This window comes from Drosophila tropicalis, unplaced genomic scaffold (assembly GCF_018151085.1).
Source record: "Drosophila tropicalis isolate 14030-0801.00 unplaced genomic scaffold, ASM1815108v1 contig_158, whole genome shotgun sequence".
In the NCBI taxonomy this organism is placed as follows: Eukaryota; Metazoa; Arthropoda; class Insecta; order Diptera; family Drosophilidae; genus Drosophila; species Drosophila tropicalis.
Window position 1 is genome coordinate 4,206,803 of NW_027172602.1, and position 17,358 is coordinate 4,224,160.

Consider the following 17,358-nt stretch of genomic DNA (forward strand, 5'->3'; position numbering starts at 1 on the left):
CAGAACAGATATGGTCTGGTTAGGCTTAGTCAATCGACTCTATATGTATGTATGTATGTGTTTGAGACGATATCAATTATTGTACTTGTACTTGTTATTGTTTTGTGTGTTTTGTGTATTCCTGTTGACTGGCTAAAGATATTTTTGAGTCTTATGACTGATACACTTTGCTGGTTAACTTTTATCATGACATTTACCAAGAGTCCACACGTAATGCCAAGCAATATTTGTGAATTCTTAAATTGTCTGCATCATTTTAGTGATAAAGGTTTGTTATTTTTACTTTGTCATTCTTTTTACTACTTGTATCTGTTTAACGTAGACACTGAACTACTTAAGTAGGTGCATGTATGACTATCTATTGAAAAAGAAACACCATCTTAGGGAAATCTTTAAAAATTCATTATTTTTCCAAAAATTTTGTTTATATTTTTAACTTTAAGAAGAATTAGATTCAATTGGAATTTGAATTTTATTTCAATTCATCCATCATGAATCTGTGGCACATCTAGGACTGTAAAAGCCCAACATATTGCATACTTTAAGGAGCCAGTTCCCTCATTTCGCAGTCCTGCTTACTTTAACAAGATTTTCAATAGATTTGATTGAAATTGAAAGTGAGCAACTTTTAAAATTATATATATAAGTTGCCAAAATGTTGCTATAACGAAGCTCTATCGACATTATAAAGTATATATATATGAATATGAAGTAATTTTCTAGGGGGTATTAAGGAAATGTACTATAAACTCTTTGAAAAATGTTTGCTTTTCTCTAACAAAGTTGTAAAGTCATTATGAGTGAAGTGTGACATTTGTCTTTCATTTTTCTTAGCCGAATCTTATCTCTAGAGAGGGATGGGGAGGGGGGGGGTACATACAAACATTTATAATATTTCTACACGAAGCACTATATTATGCTATACGTCAATATTTGGTCTAGTGGATGCCCAGGTAAATTCTTAGTCGTCGTCATGAATTGTGTGTGTGTGTGTGTGTGTGGAGCTATGGGCACTGATTGGCCTGCTATCGTCAACTGTATCTCTCATATGCTTATCTAAACAGCTAGGGCGAGGTGAGAGTAAGGTAAGGTATGGTAAGGCAAGGTGTTTGAGGTATTCTTATTTGGGGCTTATTACTAAAGCGCTTGACGGATAAGATTGCATTCTGGCTCTTGCTTTAGATACGACCATGTGCGTAAGGTTTTCTATGTTAAAACGTTGTTTTTGCATTAGTAATTTGTACAATTTTAGTTGGTTGACAAACCGTAAGCAATACCACAACTTTAGAAAAACCAGACCCAAAAAAAAATGTAATAACAAATAATGATAAGCTATAGTAAAAATTTTATTAACATTTGGGATTTTCCTTGGACTTCCGATTCAACGAAAATAAAAACAACAAATTGTCTTTCAATGATATTGCGACAAAGTTCATTGATTGATGATAATGACGATGATGATGATGATGATGATGATGTTGATTGCTTCATCAACAGAATGCCTCAATAAGCAATATCTATACATTCGTATTTTGCCAAATCGCATTGAATTACATCTGAAATTTAAATACTGCAAACCGCCATGAAATCGAAATTCGAACCACTCATGCAAGGCGCGCAAAAAAAGCAAAACGCAAAAAAGAAAAAAAAAGCCAAATAACTATACAATCTAAGCAAGATACAAGAATAGTAAGTGGCCCAAGCCATTCGATACGATACTCGATACAAAACCAAATAGAAAAACAAAAAGTGAAAGTAATCAATGTGCGAATCAAACACTTTGCGCCAAATTTTATGAATTGCAAACGTTTTAAAAAAACGACAAAAACTTTTGATTTATCATTGTGAAATGATATGAAAAATTGATAATTGCAATTTGACTTGAATGCTTTTTGAAATATATCTGAAAATATTACCAAGTTAAATGACTCCAGAGTTATTTGCAACGCTTAAACTAGTTGAGAATTATTCCAAAAAGAAGCAAAGCTTAAAACACAAGAGATTTCCTTCAAATTCTCATATGCTTACTTATTAAATGATCTTATATTAAGGAGAAAGTTGAACAACTGATGGATTCCTCAGGTTTTGTTAAGGGTTATTATAGTTATCTATAGATTTGTGCCCTTTTAGGACCATCTGTCTGTTGGATTTGTTCAAATCTATATAAAATGAATCATGCCAATGGTTATTTAAGTGACATAGAAAGAGAGAGGGGTAGGGAGAGATAACTATTTAGGAATGAAGATCCCACGTCTTCGTGCCTTGTGAGCATGTGCTACGTGCTTTTTTGTGACGCAGCTAAAATTCAAGGAATTTCTGTTTTCATTGAAACGATCTTCGGGATGACTAACTGATGAACTGATGAACGAAAATCGCACAGTAAAAGCCACAATTGCCGGGCGTTAAACAATAACAAAAGAACAAAACAACAACAACAACAACAAATAAAACCTTTCCAAAAAAAAACCGAATCACTTCACGAGTATTTCCTCAAACGGAATTGCCATGAATAATATTTATAACATCTTTTAATACCCTTTTTGCCGAATTCAATGTTTATATATGTATACCCTATGTATATATAAATGTAAATTTATGTTAGTGATCTTATAAAACATGTTCCTTACAGTCATTGTCAACTTATTAGGTCCAGGCACTTGTAGAAATTCACTTCACTTAATAATGATCTGTTAGTATTTTAGTTTGGCTTCATTTTCTTTTAGGTTTCTTTTATGTCCTTTAATTCATTTTATTTAATTAATGATTTCTTATATATATTTTTGGTCTGTTTAATGTTGTTTGTGTTTCTAATATGTTGGCGAGAACTGTATATTCATTGAAAGAGTATTTCAAGTGCGACAAAATTGGCCTCTTCCCGCTATTGTCTAACTGCTTTTGCATGATAAATATTTACTTTTGGCAAAAGGGGGGCTTTGTCTGTCTGTCTTTCTGTCTTGCCGTCTATCTGTCGGTCTTATCATGTTAAGAGATTTCATTATGTGGCTGCGGCCCCGATTTGTTTAAACAACAAATTTGTAAACTTGTGCGAAATTTGAGAGATACTGAGATTGAGATGGAGAAGGCGGGGATCAAAATCAAAAAAAAAAAAAAAAATTGAGACGTTTTGCGGGGCGTTGATTTGATTTATACCCATCATATATGTACATACATATACATATGTATATAAATCTTATAGATACACGATGATTGTCAATTATGATGTGCGGTTATTTATAGCAATCGGTTAATGGACTGACTCTCAGACGTATTCAAAAATCGTCTAGTCTGTAAAATGTATATATATATGTATATATGATTTCGTTAATGGTTTTATAACCTATTCTTTATTACTCTTGTTCGACAGGTAATGAATGGCTTGATTGGTTTTTAATTGTTATATGACTACGAATATGTACGTAGATATATCCAATATATCTTCATGAGTTAAAATCCATTCAAGTTCCTTTGACCTACTCTTTGAATAACATAAAAGATGATGGGATGATGGATGATGATAATATAAATTGCTAAACTAAAGTAACTTTGGATAAGATATGAAAACCAATACTGGTTAGAAATTTTGATCAGTTATATTAATAGATCTCAATCTGAACCGAATATAGGTTAGGGATAATTTTAAAGATCTGTGTCCATTCAATCCGAGTAATGCTGAAATCAATGTATAATCATTTCAATTACATGATTTGGTCTTTTCTCTTGTGTTACCTTGTCTCTTAGTTACGAGTATATTTATAATTATATTGTATAAGCGAAAGCACTTAAGAATAGGCATGAAAATTAAATAAAATTGTTCATAGTTAGTTGGACGAGATAAGCAATTGAAGTGCTACAAATACAAGTACATATGTATATGGTTTACAGTTCAGATTGTTGGCAATAGTTAAGATTTAAGCCAAGGCTTTATTTATGGTTCCAATGGTGTCACACACCAACAATTGACCAGGCTAAAAACGGATGGTGTGTAGACACCAGTAAACTGGCTAAAAGAGATTAGTCAAAAGCAGCAGAGCAGCGGCAGCAACAGCAGGGACAATGCCAGGCAACAGGCAAAAGAGGTCTAAAAGTTGCAGACGGTAACGACTTGTAGATACCCTCACTTTTTATGAGCTTGACATGGTCCTTGTCGAAACTTAGATGGGTTATGGGTAACAGTAGATGAAATTGTAAAGATTCATTCTTAAAATATAGTAAATATATATTGGTATATATGTATTTAAGTTGAAAAACTTTTCTATATGCTGATATCTTTGAGTCTAAGTTTTAAATGAAAGTTCTATAAGTTCTATATGTTCATATTTAATGTCAAAATTATTGTTCCTTAAAATTGCAATATCCTTTTACATATTCTTTAAAACACTTTTAGTATTCAAAATTGTTGTTAGGTTTAAACTCGAAATCTATATAACTATACTACTATAAACTACTATATCGCAGTAAGGTATAAAAATATTACATAAAACGTCTCAAGTTTTTAGTAATTCAAGATTTTAAGTCAAAGTCTAGATGATCAATACGATTTAAGATCAAATTATTAGATCGTATATATCTTTATTTTGAACCAAATTCCTCTTGAAAGTCTACCCAACTTTAGCCTCTTTAGGCTTACAATTGTACGACAATATTGTGTTAGCTTCTTTAAATCCTTAAATTACTTGAAATACTTACCATATATTCGTCGTATATCGTATTTAAGATGAATAACGTAAACGAGAACTTTAAATCGTAATGATAGCTGATATACTTCTTGAATCATAGAGTCACCTTTGAAGGGTATCAAGAACGAGTGTAACAGGTAGTCATCGTTGATTGTGCCTGGCTGTTATATAGGTACCATTACGATCTTATGCCTATATACACACACACACACACACTCACCTATCTATATACATTTGCATGTGTGTGTGTGTGTGTGTTGTACCTTTACCCTTAGCGATAATATACGAGGGCAGCAGCTAAAACGGAGCCTAAATTGTGGCAGGAAAAGCATCGTTGATTGAGCGCTAAATGTATCGATGGCATAGATTGACTCTAGGTAAGCGACCCTTTTCTTCCTTGCACACTCACACTCTCACACACACACAGAGAGACTGAGTTATACACATATGTATTGCTGAACAGGTAAACCCGAAATTGGTCAGGTACGTGTATATGGTCTGGTCTGCCTTTGGTCTCTGGTATTTTGTAATTGTGGAAAATTATCAGTTATATGCATGTGTGTGAGTAGTTGCATGTATTGGTGGTATAACCAAAATGGTCTTTACCCAAAAATTCAGTAAAAGCAGCGATAAAAATGCAACTTCTTGAAGCCATAAATTATATACACACACTCACACACACACAAACGTAATGTATGTACAGACATTGGAGTGAGTGTGTGTGTGTGTGCGTTGGTTTGTTGGTTTTTGTATCTCTGTATCTGCATCGGTGCCAGTGTCTTTCGGAAGCGGGGGCGGGGGAGGTGTGGAGAAGAAGTACTTGTTTCTTTGTTGATGCTATGTGCATTGTGCAGTCTCAGTCTCTGGCCCCTTCCCCCTCCCTTCCCCCCACCACTAACCATTGCAATCCTTATCCCCACCACCCTATCCTCTATCCCCTTTGGAGCTCAACAAACATCTTTCATCTTCAGCCAACATTCAATTGACATAAGCGCAACGAGTTCCAAGAAGTCGTCGTCACCCAAGAGGGTTAGAGGGAGATGGCAAAAGAAAGAGAGAGACATATTAGTGGAGGGCGGGGGTAGAGTACGCATAACACAGAGAAAAAGAGCGAAGGAGAAGAGCAAAAGTACCGCCATAATAAATATTGGGGGAGACATGGAGCGTATGCACTTGCTAGGTCATGATGAAGGGTAAGAGGGAAGTAGGCAGTGGGGGATTACCACCATGCCAGTTTTATAAGCCAAATTGTGTTGCCAGACTTTTGATAAGCATAGCATGCATAGCATATGTAGGTGGCTCCCACATACATACATACATACGTTCCATAAAGTTGCCAGATTGTGCAACTTATCTCAGAACTTAGCTTAGATCTTTGTCAATTAAAACTTATTTATAAATCTATGCTTTAGTTTGGTTAGCTTGTGCTAGAGAGAAACCTGGAAATGAAACTAGTTATTATACCAAACCAAAAAGGACATTACCACATAAGCTAAAGGATTTACACACACAAACACTATAAGTTTCTTCTGCCGTCAGTTGCATCCATCTCTGAGTCACCAAACCAATACCCAGCCCCAATACACCGCCGCCCCTTTCCCCTAACCATGCACAATGGATGCGTTTAACTTAAATCATGTTTTAGCACACTCTCGCCAAGCATAAAAAAGAAAAACAGGTCTGGGTCTGCAGAGACACAAAGGCTGCCATCTGCGTGTGTGTGTGTGAGTGTGTGTGTGAGTGTGAGAGAGAGTAAAACACTCAAAACTCAAACAAGATCCACCCCATAGCAGTTTACCTGACAACCCAAATGAGAGCCGCTCTCTCTCTCTCTCTCTCTCTGTCACTCATTTGCTCTCTTAGCACTGCAACACTTCACCCCTCTCACTCAATCAGCTAAACGACTCAAGCAAAGAACTCACAAGCGCTCACAGAGAGAGAGTGAGAGCGAGAGAGAGAGAGACAAAAAGGGAGCGCGAGATACAACAGAGATACAGATACATTTGTGAGGCCAAACTTTGGGCTCAGCCGAAAGCCGAACAGTTTGTATTTTCTATCCGAAGAGTGCGCTTAGTGCCCGCTGCTGTTACGGGCGTTTTAGTGTAAGGCAGCAACAACAACAACAACAACAGCAACACCAACATTTAATACCTGGAGAACCAAAATCAAACCCGCCATCGTTTTGCCGCTTCGCTTGAGTCTTTTTTTTTGGTCGTTGGTTCGTCGCAACGTCGCGTCGTCGTTTCTTATTTTTTTTGTGTCGTTTTTGTTGTTGTCGGTCGATTGAGAGCCATCCAAAAAGAGCCAGAGCGCACCCCGAAGACCTAACGCAGACGCGTACACAGGCAGACGATCCCTAGCTCACTGGGGGATCAGATCCAGATCCCAAGAGTGCTCTGCCAAATCCAAGCCTAGACACACACCAACAACAACGACAACGACAACAACAATTGCATCTGTGTGTTGCGCGCGGGCGGTGTGTGTATGTGTGCGTAATTTTTTGTTGTTTTAATAGTGCTTGCATTCTTGAGCCCGAAACTGAAGAGTTATGTTGGACAAGTGAATAATATCGATTGCAACCTGTGAAGAAGAAGATCACTATTCAAAAGCCGCTGCACAAAACAAAAAAAAAAAAAAAAAAAAAAAAAAAACAATTACTCAACGAAAGATTCTAATTAAAGGAATTAAAAATCAACGAACTACGAGAAGATACCTCTGTCCATACATATATATTCATATCACCGCCAAATTTTCTCAGTTGAGGTGCCAAAATGTTTGATGTATTCGGCTCCGTTAAGGGGCTACTGAAGATCGATCAGGTCTGCATCGATAATAATGTCTTTCGTATGCATTATAAGGCAACGGTAATCATATTGATTGCATTCTCGCTTCTGGTAACATCACGTCAATACATTGGAGATCCAATTGATTGTATTGTCGATGAGATACCATTGGGTGTGATGGACACATATTGCTGGATTTATTCAACATTCACGGTACCGGAACGTTTGACCGGAGTGACGGGACGGGATGTGGTGCAACCAGGCGTCGGTTCGCATGTGGAAGGGCAGGATGAAGTGAAATACCATAAATATTATCAATGGGTATGCTTCGTGCTCTTCTTCCAGGCCATATTGTTCTATGTGCCGCGCTATCTATGGAAATCATGGGAAGGTGGACGCCTCAAGATGCTTGTTATGGATCTCAATAGCCCGATTGTGAATGATGAGTGTAAAAACGATCGTAAAAAGATTTTGGTCAATTATTTTGTTGGCAATCTGAATCGTCATAACTTCTATGCATTCCGTTTCTTTGTCTGTGAGGCATTGAATTTTGTCAATGTGATTGGACAGATCTATTTTGTGGATTTCTTTCTGGACGGCGAATTCAGCACTTATGGCAGTGATGTATTGAAATTCACCGAAATGGAGCCGGATGAACGTATCGATCCCATGGCACGGGTCTTTCCGAAGGTCACCAAATGTACATTCCACAAATATGGTCCATCTGGTAGTGTGCAGAAGTTCGATGGATTGTGTGTGCTGCCCCTGAACATTGTCAATGAGAAAATCTATGTGTTCCTATGGTTCTGGTTCATCATTCTGAGCATATTGTCGGGCATATCGCTAATCTATCGCATTGCCGTTGTCGTTGGACCCAAACTGCGTCACCTGTTGCTGCGTGCCCGCTCCCGTTTGGCCGAAAGCGATGAAGTTGAATTGGTGGCCAACAAGTGTAATATCGGTGACTGGTTTCTGCTCTATCAGTTGGGCAAGAACATCGATCCATTGATCTACAAGGAGGTGATAGGCGATCTGTTCCGTGAATTTGGAGGTGATGCACAAAGTGCCCATAAGCAGCCATTCGATGCCTAAGCAAACAACAACAGCCTACAAATAACACAACCGCTGGAAGTTTGTTCCATTTTGGGGGGCGTGGCAGTGTGCAAGTGTTGCCAGTAAGTTGAGCCAACTCTTCTCTTACTTTCCCACACCCTTCAGCCCTCAACCTTCAACTCACCCACAACATAATAATTGATCTTAGCAGATGTGAGATACAGAATATACATATATACATATATACACATAAGAATCGTAGATGAAAAGACACTAGTTTGTAGTTTTTTTTAGTTGTAAAAACCAATTTTATGCATTAATTTTTTTTTTTTTTTGTCATGCTTATTATGTAAAACTTTGAATACATGTGCGTATGTATGTATAATTAATTTTTCTTCCTTTATTGTAATACTATGTTTATCAATTATTGACCTCCGCACTTCCCCTCACCACAAAAGCGACCCCATTGCCCTGTCTCTAATATTAAACGAACAAACGAACTGCTTACGAGAAAGAGAAACAAATAAAAATTATGCTTTTAAATCAAAACCACACTAGAGAGAGAGAGAGAGAGAGAGAGAGAGAGAGAGAGAGAGAGAGAGAGCGAGCGAGCGAGAGAGTTTGGGAGAGAAACCAAAAAGTGATCGAGAGGGAGAGAGAAAAACTTCTACTGGTCTTACGCCTCTGCAGTGGCGGATTTACAGTCACGGTACGGTATTGGTTTTAAAGCCTCCCCCCACCCGCACTGGTGGTGAATCCGCTACTGACCATTGGCTCATTTAAGCGTAACGCAAGCAGCCACCGGCCATAACTTTGGGTGTAAGCGAGATGCACATTGCGCATGCGTGCAGGGCCCATCATCATCTACCATCTCCATCCCACTCACACTCATCAAGTACATCCCACATACATACATTCATACATACATACATACATATGCATGTTGTAGGTAGGTATGTATGTACCTTGGCTTGGCTTTGCCTCTTTATTTTGCTAGTGTAGTGATTCCACTTGAGGAACCAGTTTGACCAGCTTCATCAAAGAAAAAAACCTCTTGCCAACAAGGCAGAATGGTTCTGGTTCTGTTCTGTTTTACCTCTTTCGATTCTCTACTCAATTCTTTTGCTGGTCCGGGCCTATTCAAAAAGGCTTTCTTTCCTTTTTTCTTCTTCATCTTCTTTTCTTTTTAGTTTATGTTAATAAAATGAGACAATAACTTTCGAAAAGCCATAGAAATATATCGACATATGTAAATCAGAAATGAAAAGAAATACCAGAATATATATAGACAACATACACGTTTTGCATCGAAGAGACTTTCAAAATGGCCTTAATGGTATTTACATAAGGCTTCCAGTTTTTGTTTTTTTTTGTAGATACTTTTCAGGCAGCCCTTGATAGCAATATCGTAAGCATTCGCTTGGCTCTTGCTCATTTACGATATTCAGGAAATTATTTAGTTAGTCAGAAGTTTCAAAATTTCTTGATAAGCCTCGTATCACTTATCACTGATTGGCTACACAAAAATTGCATATGATTTCAGGGGCTATGAATGTCGGTCATTAAAAAGGCTTCCGATGGACCAAATTACCATATATGTACATAGTTGGGTATATCCCTTCTTCACATGATTCCAAATCATAAGTTTCTTCATCATCAACATCATGCCGTCTTTGATTCTAATCAACTCAATGCTGAGTTGCTCAATGTGTATAGTTTCTGTTTCTTGTTTTAGTTTCTAGTTGTCGTACATACAATGCCAATTAGAAGTTAGGCAACAACATGGTTAGAGGCCAAACTAACATACGTGACAGTCTTGAGTTGCTTCTCCTTATCTAATCAGTGAGTAAAACACACTCAAAGACGGCATAACAATATACATACATAGATAGTCATACATACATATGTATGTACATATATAGAAAGAAATATAGAAAGAGAATCTGCCAGAAGTTAATTTAAATGATGATCATCAAAGTATGTACATATGTATATATATCGGCAGATGAAATGATCTCTCCACTTATCCAACCACAGTAAGATCACATTCTCAGTCTTCAGTTTCAATTAATAAAACAGACATCATGATGATGATGATGATGATAATGTATATGACCGCCAATTGTGAAGGTATCAATGAAATGAATGGGCACAGAGACACAACAAAATGGGAGGCTAAAAATCTAACGCCCCCATCTTGCCCCAACCTTCTCGAAAAGGCACGCGAAAAAAGCGAAAACGTAAATGAAATTTTTGTTTTTGTTTTCCCAGAATCCACAAACGCACCGAATTTTTTGTTGTTTGATATCTATTAAATGTCTCTCTCTCTCTCTCTCTGTCTCTCTCTCTCTCTCTTTCTCTTGTGTATGTTTGTACATCCCACACTTATATCATTTCTATAGTTTTTAATTGCATTAATTCGTTTCAATTAGATACAGAGCAAAGATACTTCTCAATAGACATTTTTTTTTTTTTTTTGGCATAGAGACCATAAATAAGTCAAAGGGCAAATCTATCATAAGTAACTTAGTTTTATGATTCCAACTTATAGTAAAAACTCTATATTAGATAGTTTGGTTAGAGTTTAGCTTATATTCATCCCAAAAGTATGCAATAATTTAGGAAAAACTCTCTAAATTGTGGGATTGTATAAATTTTAAGGAACATTTCATTTCAATTTGGACTTGAAAATGAAGTTATTAGGCACTTTACTATGAAATTTATTGCCCATGAGTTCTAATCTTGATCTTGATCTTTATTCTTGTACTTTTAAACTAACATTGATTCTAGTAAGAGATGCATATACTTGAAGGTTAACAAATAACTAATCAACCCACTAATCTCTATACATTTAATAGCCATACTAATATAAAACATATATTTTCCATTTTTATTTCTTTTCTACAGTTGCGCACAGAATCGCGATGATGAAGATGATGATGATAATGATGACGATTACAAAACTAAAAAAACAAAAATAATGGTTGCAACTGTTATTTAGGTATAGAATGATGAGCCTTTTGGAGGGAATATATATACACATAGAGCACATATCAACGAATTCCAATGTAAAACGTTTTGTGTTTCAGAATGAATGTAAAATACATAAGAGAAAAGAAAACATATAGAACTATATACATTTTGTGTATAGTATATAAATGAAGTGAGAGTGAAGACGGAGAAGGAGCTCCGTATGCCAAGACGACAATCATACAAACATATATTAACAAAGGATCGAAAGAAAGCCTCTAAAAGACAACAGAAGTGCATGCATTTTTATTTTTTTCAAATATACAATAACAACATGAAATATTTTTCTACGTACATATATATATATATATGTATATATATACAATTATGTGCTTACATAATACATACATATATATATATATACACATATATTTATGCTAAGAGTTGTGATCATTGATTAAGAGAAAACTAAAAAAAGAAAAGCAAAAAAAACAAACAATAATTTACTCCAACAAAAATGAAAGAAAACTACAAATAATTTAAATATTTTATTTCAATTTTAACACACATACACACACACACACACACATTGCCTATATTATTATATTTTATTACTAGAAATAGAATTAATTTTATTTAGCAATTTTCGCCAGCAATTTTTTCCCCTCGATTTTTCATCATTTATTTCTAGTTTTTAGGCATTTTAGTTTAGCGCAATTTTTTTTTTTAATTTTATCAATTTTGTAAGTTAAAAACATAAAATTCAAACAAAAAATGAAAGACTCAAAAGCAATATTTAATAAAAGAAAAGAAAAACAAGAAACAAAAAAAAAAACGTGAAAGACATTTTATAATTAATGAATAAAGGCAGCCATTTTGTTTTTCACATTTGCTGTACAAAAACCATTAAATTGTATCTACTTATTTTGTAAAAGTAAATTATAAAACCTAAAACAAAAAAAAAAAAAAAAAAACGAAACAAAAGCATCAAAAGACGAAGCAATAATTTTTAAGAAGATTTTAAATTCCAACAAATTTTTTTTTTTTGTACTTTTTAAACACTGAATAAAGAACAACTTAATTTCATAAAAAAAAAACAAAAACAAGAACTAACTAAATCTAAAAACAGGTAATTGGCAAAAGACAAAGAGAGTGCGAGAGCAAGAGAGAGAGAGAGCACTACTTAAAGTACCCTCTCAGTGGGATTTCTTTGGAATGATCTGAAAATGGTCTCCTTTAAAAGTCTAATCGATTCTTGGGTGAAAAAACGACTTATTATTCATGGGAGTCACTAATTTCTAGTTCCATCTGCTGTTGCGTCACCGTCAGACTAACTATTTTGGCCTAATTTACCCCGCCACTTGCATTATCAGTAAACTTTGTTTCAAATAATTGTAGGTAGTTACTACGTTTTTTGTTTTCTTTTATACTTTCTTTTGTTTGGCTGACTCAATTTAGAAAAAAAAATTGTGATTCCGTCTCTCTCTCTGTCGTTTATCGTTGTGTTTTTCGTTACTTAGGCGGAACGGCAACTGCATCCGAATTTTTGCCTCAAGACCCTTCTTATCCCCCAATCGTCATATTGCATTACAAGTGCCCAAGTGTCGAGGGCCAATTGCTTATTGTAGCGTAAAACTCGTGCCAAATTGTTGAATTTTTTCTTGATTCATTTGTTTTGTTTCTCCTTCTCTCTCTCTCTCTCTCTGTTATTCGATTCCGTCTAGGTTCTAAAATGTTCAGAACAAAGAGTCTAATTACAATTGACTTGACAACATTTTGCAAACTTTAAGTTTCAGTTTAGAAAACGCAGATCTTGCTAAAATAATTTCGATTTGTTTTGTTGGTAAATGGTATTAATCGAAAATATTACGAGAAGAGCAAATTGAAGTCTTTTTTATATTGTAGCTCCTTAAACATATGTATATAGCCCACTCTGAACATCTGAGAGAACAAGCGCAAGTAGTGACATTAGCTGTCTCCAATTACCGATTTCTATATGTTATAGTTGTACGATCTGTTCGATTTAAATAAATTGCATGCCTGCATAAGAGAGATGCTTAAATACAAAGTTTTATAAGAATAGCTTAAACACTGGAAGATTAGTTTGTACAGAAACAGACAGAACACTACAAACACATGGTGGCATCCCATAATTTACCAACGATCTCGTCGAAATGCTTTAAAAGTTTGATAAATTTGAAAATTAAACACCAATTGACCGTTTGGGTGCTCCATAATGAGCTAAATCCAACAAAGATTGTTCAGGACGAAGCACTTTGGAAGGATCGTGTGGGCACTTTTACGGAAGAGCATCGTAGGACTGTCAATTCTGAGTGGTATACAATCATTTGTTAGAAACAAATCATTTCTCATTTGGACCAAGTGAGCTCTCATTCATCAAAACTTCAAATTGATCACTCATACGCCCTGTGGTGCAATATAAATGTCTAAATAAGAGTTTCTCTCAATACTTTTACTGAAATTTATCGAAGGAATTATACATAGATTTTCTCTCTATTGCATTTCATTTCATGCTACAGATTAAGTACATATATCTTCATGTAACATTCATTTAGATTAAACAATTACCACAGATCGATGCATATACATAGTTGGAATCAATAATAAATAAATTAAAATAAGGAAAATGTTGTAATCGAAATACAATAACAATTTAAACAATTTTCAATAGAAAATCCCTTAGCCAACCGCCCTAACCCTCCTAACCCTCTTAACCCCACCCTTCCCCGTTTATCAACTATTTAGCTGCTGCACTCCAATTGCAATTTATGTAGAAAGTGTGGCAATTCCAAAAAAAGGCAAAGAAAACAACATAACAAATATCTTGAGACATAGCTTTGCCTTAGATTACTTAGTATCTACTTTAAGTGAGAATCAGGTGGTAAGATGTGGAGCAAGGCATGGGGAGTGGGCAGTGGCAGTGTAAATATCCAAGTGTTGAGCAAATTAGCATATCAAATTGAATTAAACGTCGCTGCAATGGGTCTCAGGCAATGCCCCCAATAAAATATACATATGTGTATGCACATATAAAATAATAAACATTATTACAGCATAGCAAAGATTGAATCAAACAATGACTTACACTGATGACGAGACCAAGTCAAGTGTAAGTATGCAGCAGGGACCAAGTATGAGAGGGGCGTAGGGGGGTAATTGGAATGGAATTCATTCTAAATAAATGAATGAATGGCGGGGAATACAAATAAAAGTGTCACCCAAAGTTTGTGTGTGTGTGTGTGTGTGTGTGTGTGCATCTGAATCGTCATCGAAAACTAATGTTAATTGTGTGAATGACAATTTATTGAATTGAACAATTTCATTTTGTAATTTTCTCAACGAACTCGGAATTCACTGGCCAACATGGATATGAGTTGGCAACTAAGTCTCAGTCTCGAATTAACCACTAACTTATGTTTGTATCTATTCATTCATCCTTAAAAGACAAATTCAACTAAGCAATGAACAAATATTTACCCAAAAATATTGAAATTGGTTCTTTGTTAGGGATTATTTTATATAGGGAGACAGAGAAACAGAGAGGGCATTAAAGAGATAGGCATATGTATGTAGCTTCTTCCTTTTCCTGCTTCCTAAAAGTCGAAAACTTTTGGATTAAGGGTTTTCCCTTATAGCTAGTTATGAGCCTATTCATTATACCATTCTAATAATTTAAGCACAGAAAGCACAACAAGGACACAACTTCACATAGCCATGTCCTTTCATCCATCTGTTGGTCTTGGATCAATGCAAACTATTCTCTAAACTGTTTGATGTCTCCACGTGTGCTTCTATATACTACAAGCATTGTACATCTTGGATTCAGCTAGATGGGATCACTATATGGGATAGTTCTCTAAGGAAAGATCGGGCTAAAACAAAGACTTTCAGCAACAACCTCCTATTAGGGACAGTGCCGAATTCGACAACGACTTCTGACTATATTCTATAGGTTTCTATAGGAACGTTTGACCCAAAAAACATTTATAGAGGAGAACAAACGTTATAATCGAAAGGTTTTCGGATAAACTCTTTGCCTTGCCACATTTCCCCCCACTGTCTGAATGGAACACTCTGGAAAAAAAAAACGTCTCCAACTTGATTCCCAGAGAATCGTCTCCCTTTTTTCGGCTTCAAACAGAATGTTTAACTTTCACAGCAATTTGTTGTTTAGCCAGTATTGGACTGTAGCAAACAAAGAAAATAATCAAACAAAACAAAACAACAAAAACAGAAAACAATAACGATAAATCTGACATAAAAGACCCCCACCAAAAACAAAAAAACAAAAAAAAAAAAAGCTGCCAAACCACAGGCAAGTAGTTAGAATTCATTGCGGGTTTTAAATAAATAAATTGTGTTTAAAATAAAATGAATGTACTATATATATACTGACATACATATGTACATACATACATATGTATATGTATATAATCCACACTGATCTCTGGCGATCTGGCGGTTCGCCTTTTGCAATGCCCCCAAATTAACCTTGATCTTCACCCTCCTTTACAGTGAATTTTGCCACGAATGGATGATAAAATGGGTGGAGCATTTTGGGGGTTGCATTACGTAAGGTGTGGCCACCCATCGTTAGAGGTCGCCAACGAATCCCCCCAATTGTATATGTCAGCCATATAGATTACGATTATTGTTTGAATTTGTTTAAATTTAAATTAAACAAAAAATAAAAAAAGAAGAATAAATGACAATTTTTTAATTTAGTTTGTAGGGGTCACCTTTCGTTCTTTTGCCATAGAAAATATATTTAATAGAATTTACCAAATAAATTCTAGATAATGTAAATTTAATTTAAAATTTACCCCATTTTTTAATATATATTTTTTAAATAAAAAATGAGAATTCATTTATTGTAGAGGAGTTATTACAGGGTATTTGGGAGTCTACAAATTCTCTCTACCCCCCTTCCCACCCTTCTCCATAGACTACTTATCGAAGAGAAAAACCTTAAAAACAAAAATATTTGTCCATTTATCATTTGAATGATTCTTTTTTAAATCTAATTGCATTAGCATAGTACAATTATCATTACTAAACTAACCTACCCCGCCTGCCGTAATGCCACCCCTTGTCTCTAGACCATTCCTCACCCTGCCGACAACCAATTTATCAGGAAAAAAAGAGACTTGAGGCGACTTTGTATGCAAATCCTCATTTTAAACCCGGGCATGGCATATTTTTCCTCTAGCTTCAATTTTTAGCATTCTTTTCCTTCTTTTTGTTCGGTTTTTTGGGGTCTTTGTTTATTGAAAATCAACATTGTTGTTGTCCCAAAATGCTTCTAATTAAGTCACAATGAGTAACCCAACAAAAAACCTAAAAGTAGGAGAAAAACTAATGAAATGAACAAAAGAGAGAAGAGAGAAGAGAATTTTGTTAGTTTTATCAGACTTTGTTCTATAAACATACTTCTGATGACAAGTCGGACGATCAGAGCAGACGGGAGTTGACTTATAAAGTGCATAACGAGGGCTGCCGTATAAGTTGTCGCCACTAACAGATGTTCTCAATGAAATTAGTTATAACGATGAATCAAAAAAATGAAGTAAACCAAATGACTCAGCAATAAAATTATATGTTTTTAAACAAGAAATATGTAAGTACATACAATCAAACAGCATTTTGCCCCTTAAAGTATGCAATAAGCAAATGAAATGAAGAAAAACTGAGCTAAAATTAACAAATCAAAAAACAATTTACGCTTCAAAATAACCAATTCAGCTTTCGAAATGTGTCAAATGATCTTTTTAGACTGCCCTTTGCATACTTTTGGGGGTAGATTTTATTTAAAAGAAGACACAACCTATCAAGTGACCCTCGCATGTTTAAATTTA

At 35.3% G+C, this 17,358-nt stretch overlaps 1 protein-coding gene across 2 annotated transcripts; it reads left to right on the top strand.

Moving 5' to 3' along the window:
* The first annotated feature begins 6,705 nt into the window (after nucleotides 1–6,705).
* Nucleotides 6,706–12,468, top strand: Inx2 (innexin 2). Of its 2 annotated transcripts, XR_011033803.1 has the most exons (2): nucleotides 6,707–8,634; nucleotides 11,420–12,468. XR_011033803.1 is itself a non-coding variant. In XM_068302623.1 (1 exon), the coding sequence occupies exon 1, from the start codon at nucleotides 7,448–7,450 to the stop codon at nucleotides 8,549–8,551; it is 1,104 nt and encodes a 367-aa protein (XP_068158724.1). In that variant the 5' UTR covers nucleotides 6,706–7,447; the 3' UTR covers nucleotides 8,552–9,061. The 2 variants fall into 2 exon arrangements, 1 of the variants encoding a protein (XP_068158724.1); XM_068302623.1 differs by lacking the exon at nucleotides 11,420–12,468 and having other exon boundaries at nucleotides 6,706–9,061.
* Nucleotides 12,469–17,358: the final 4,890 nt, after the last annotated feature.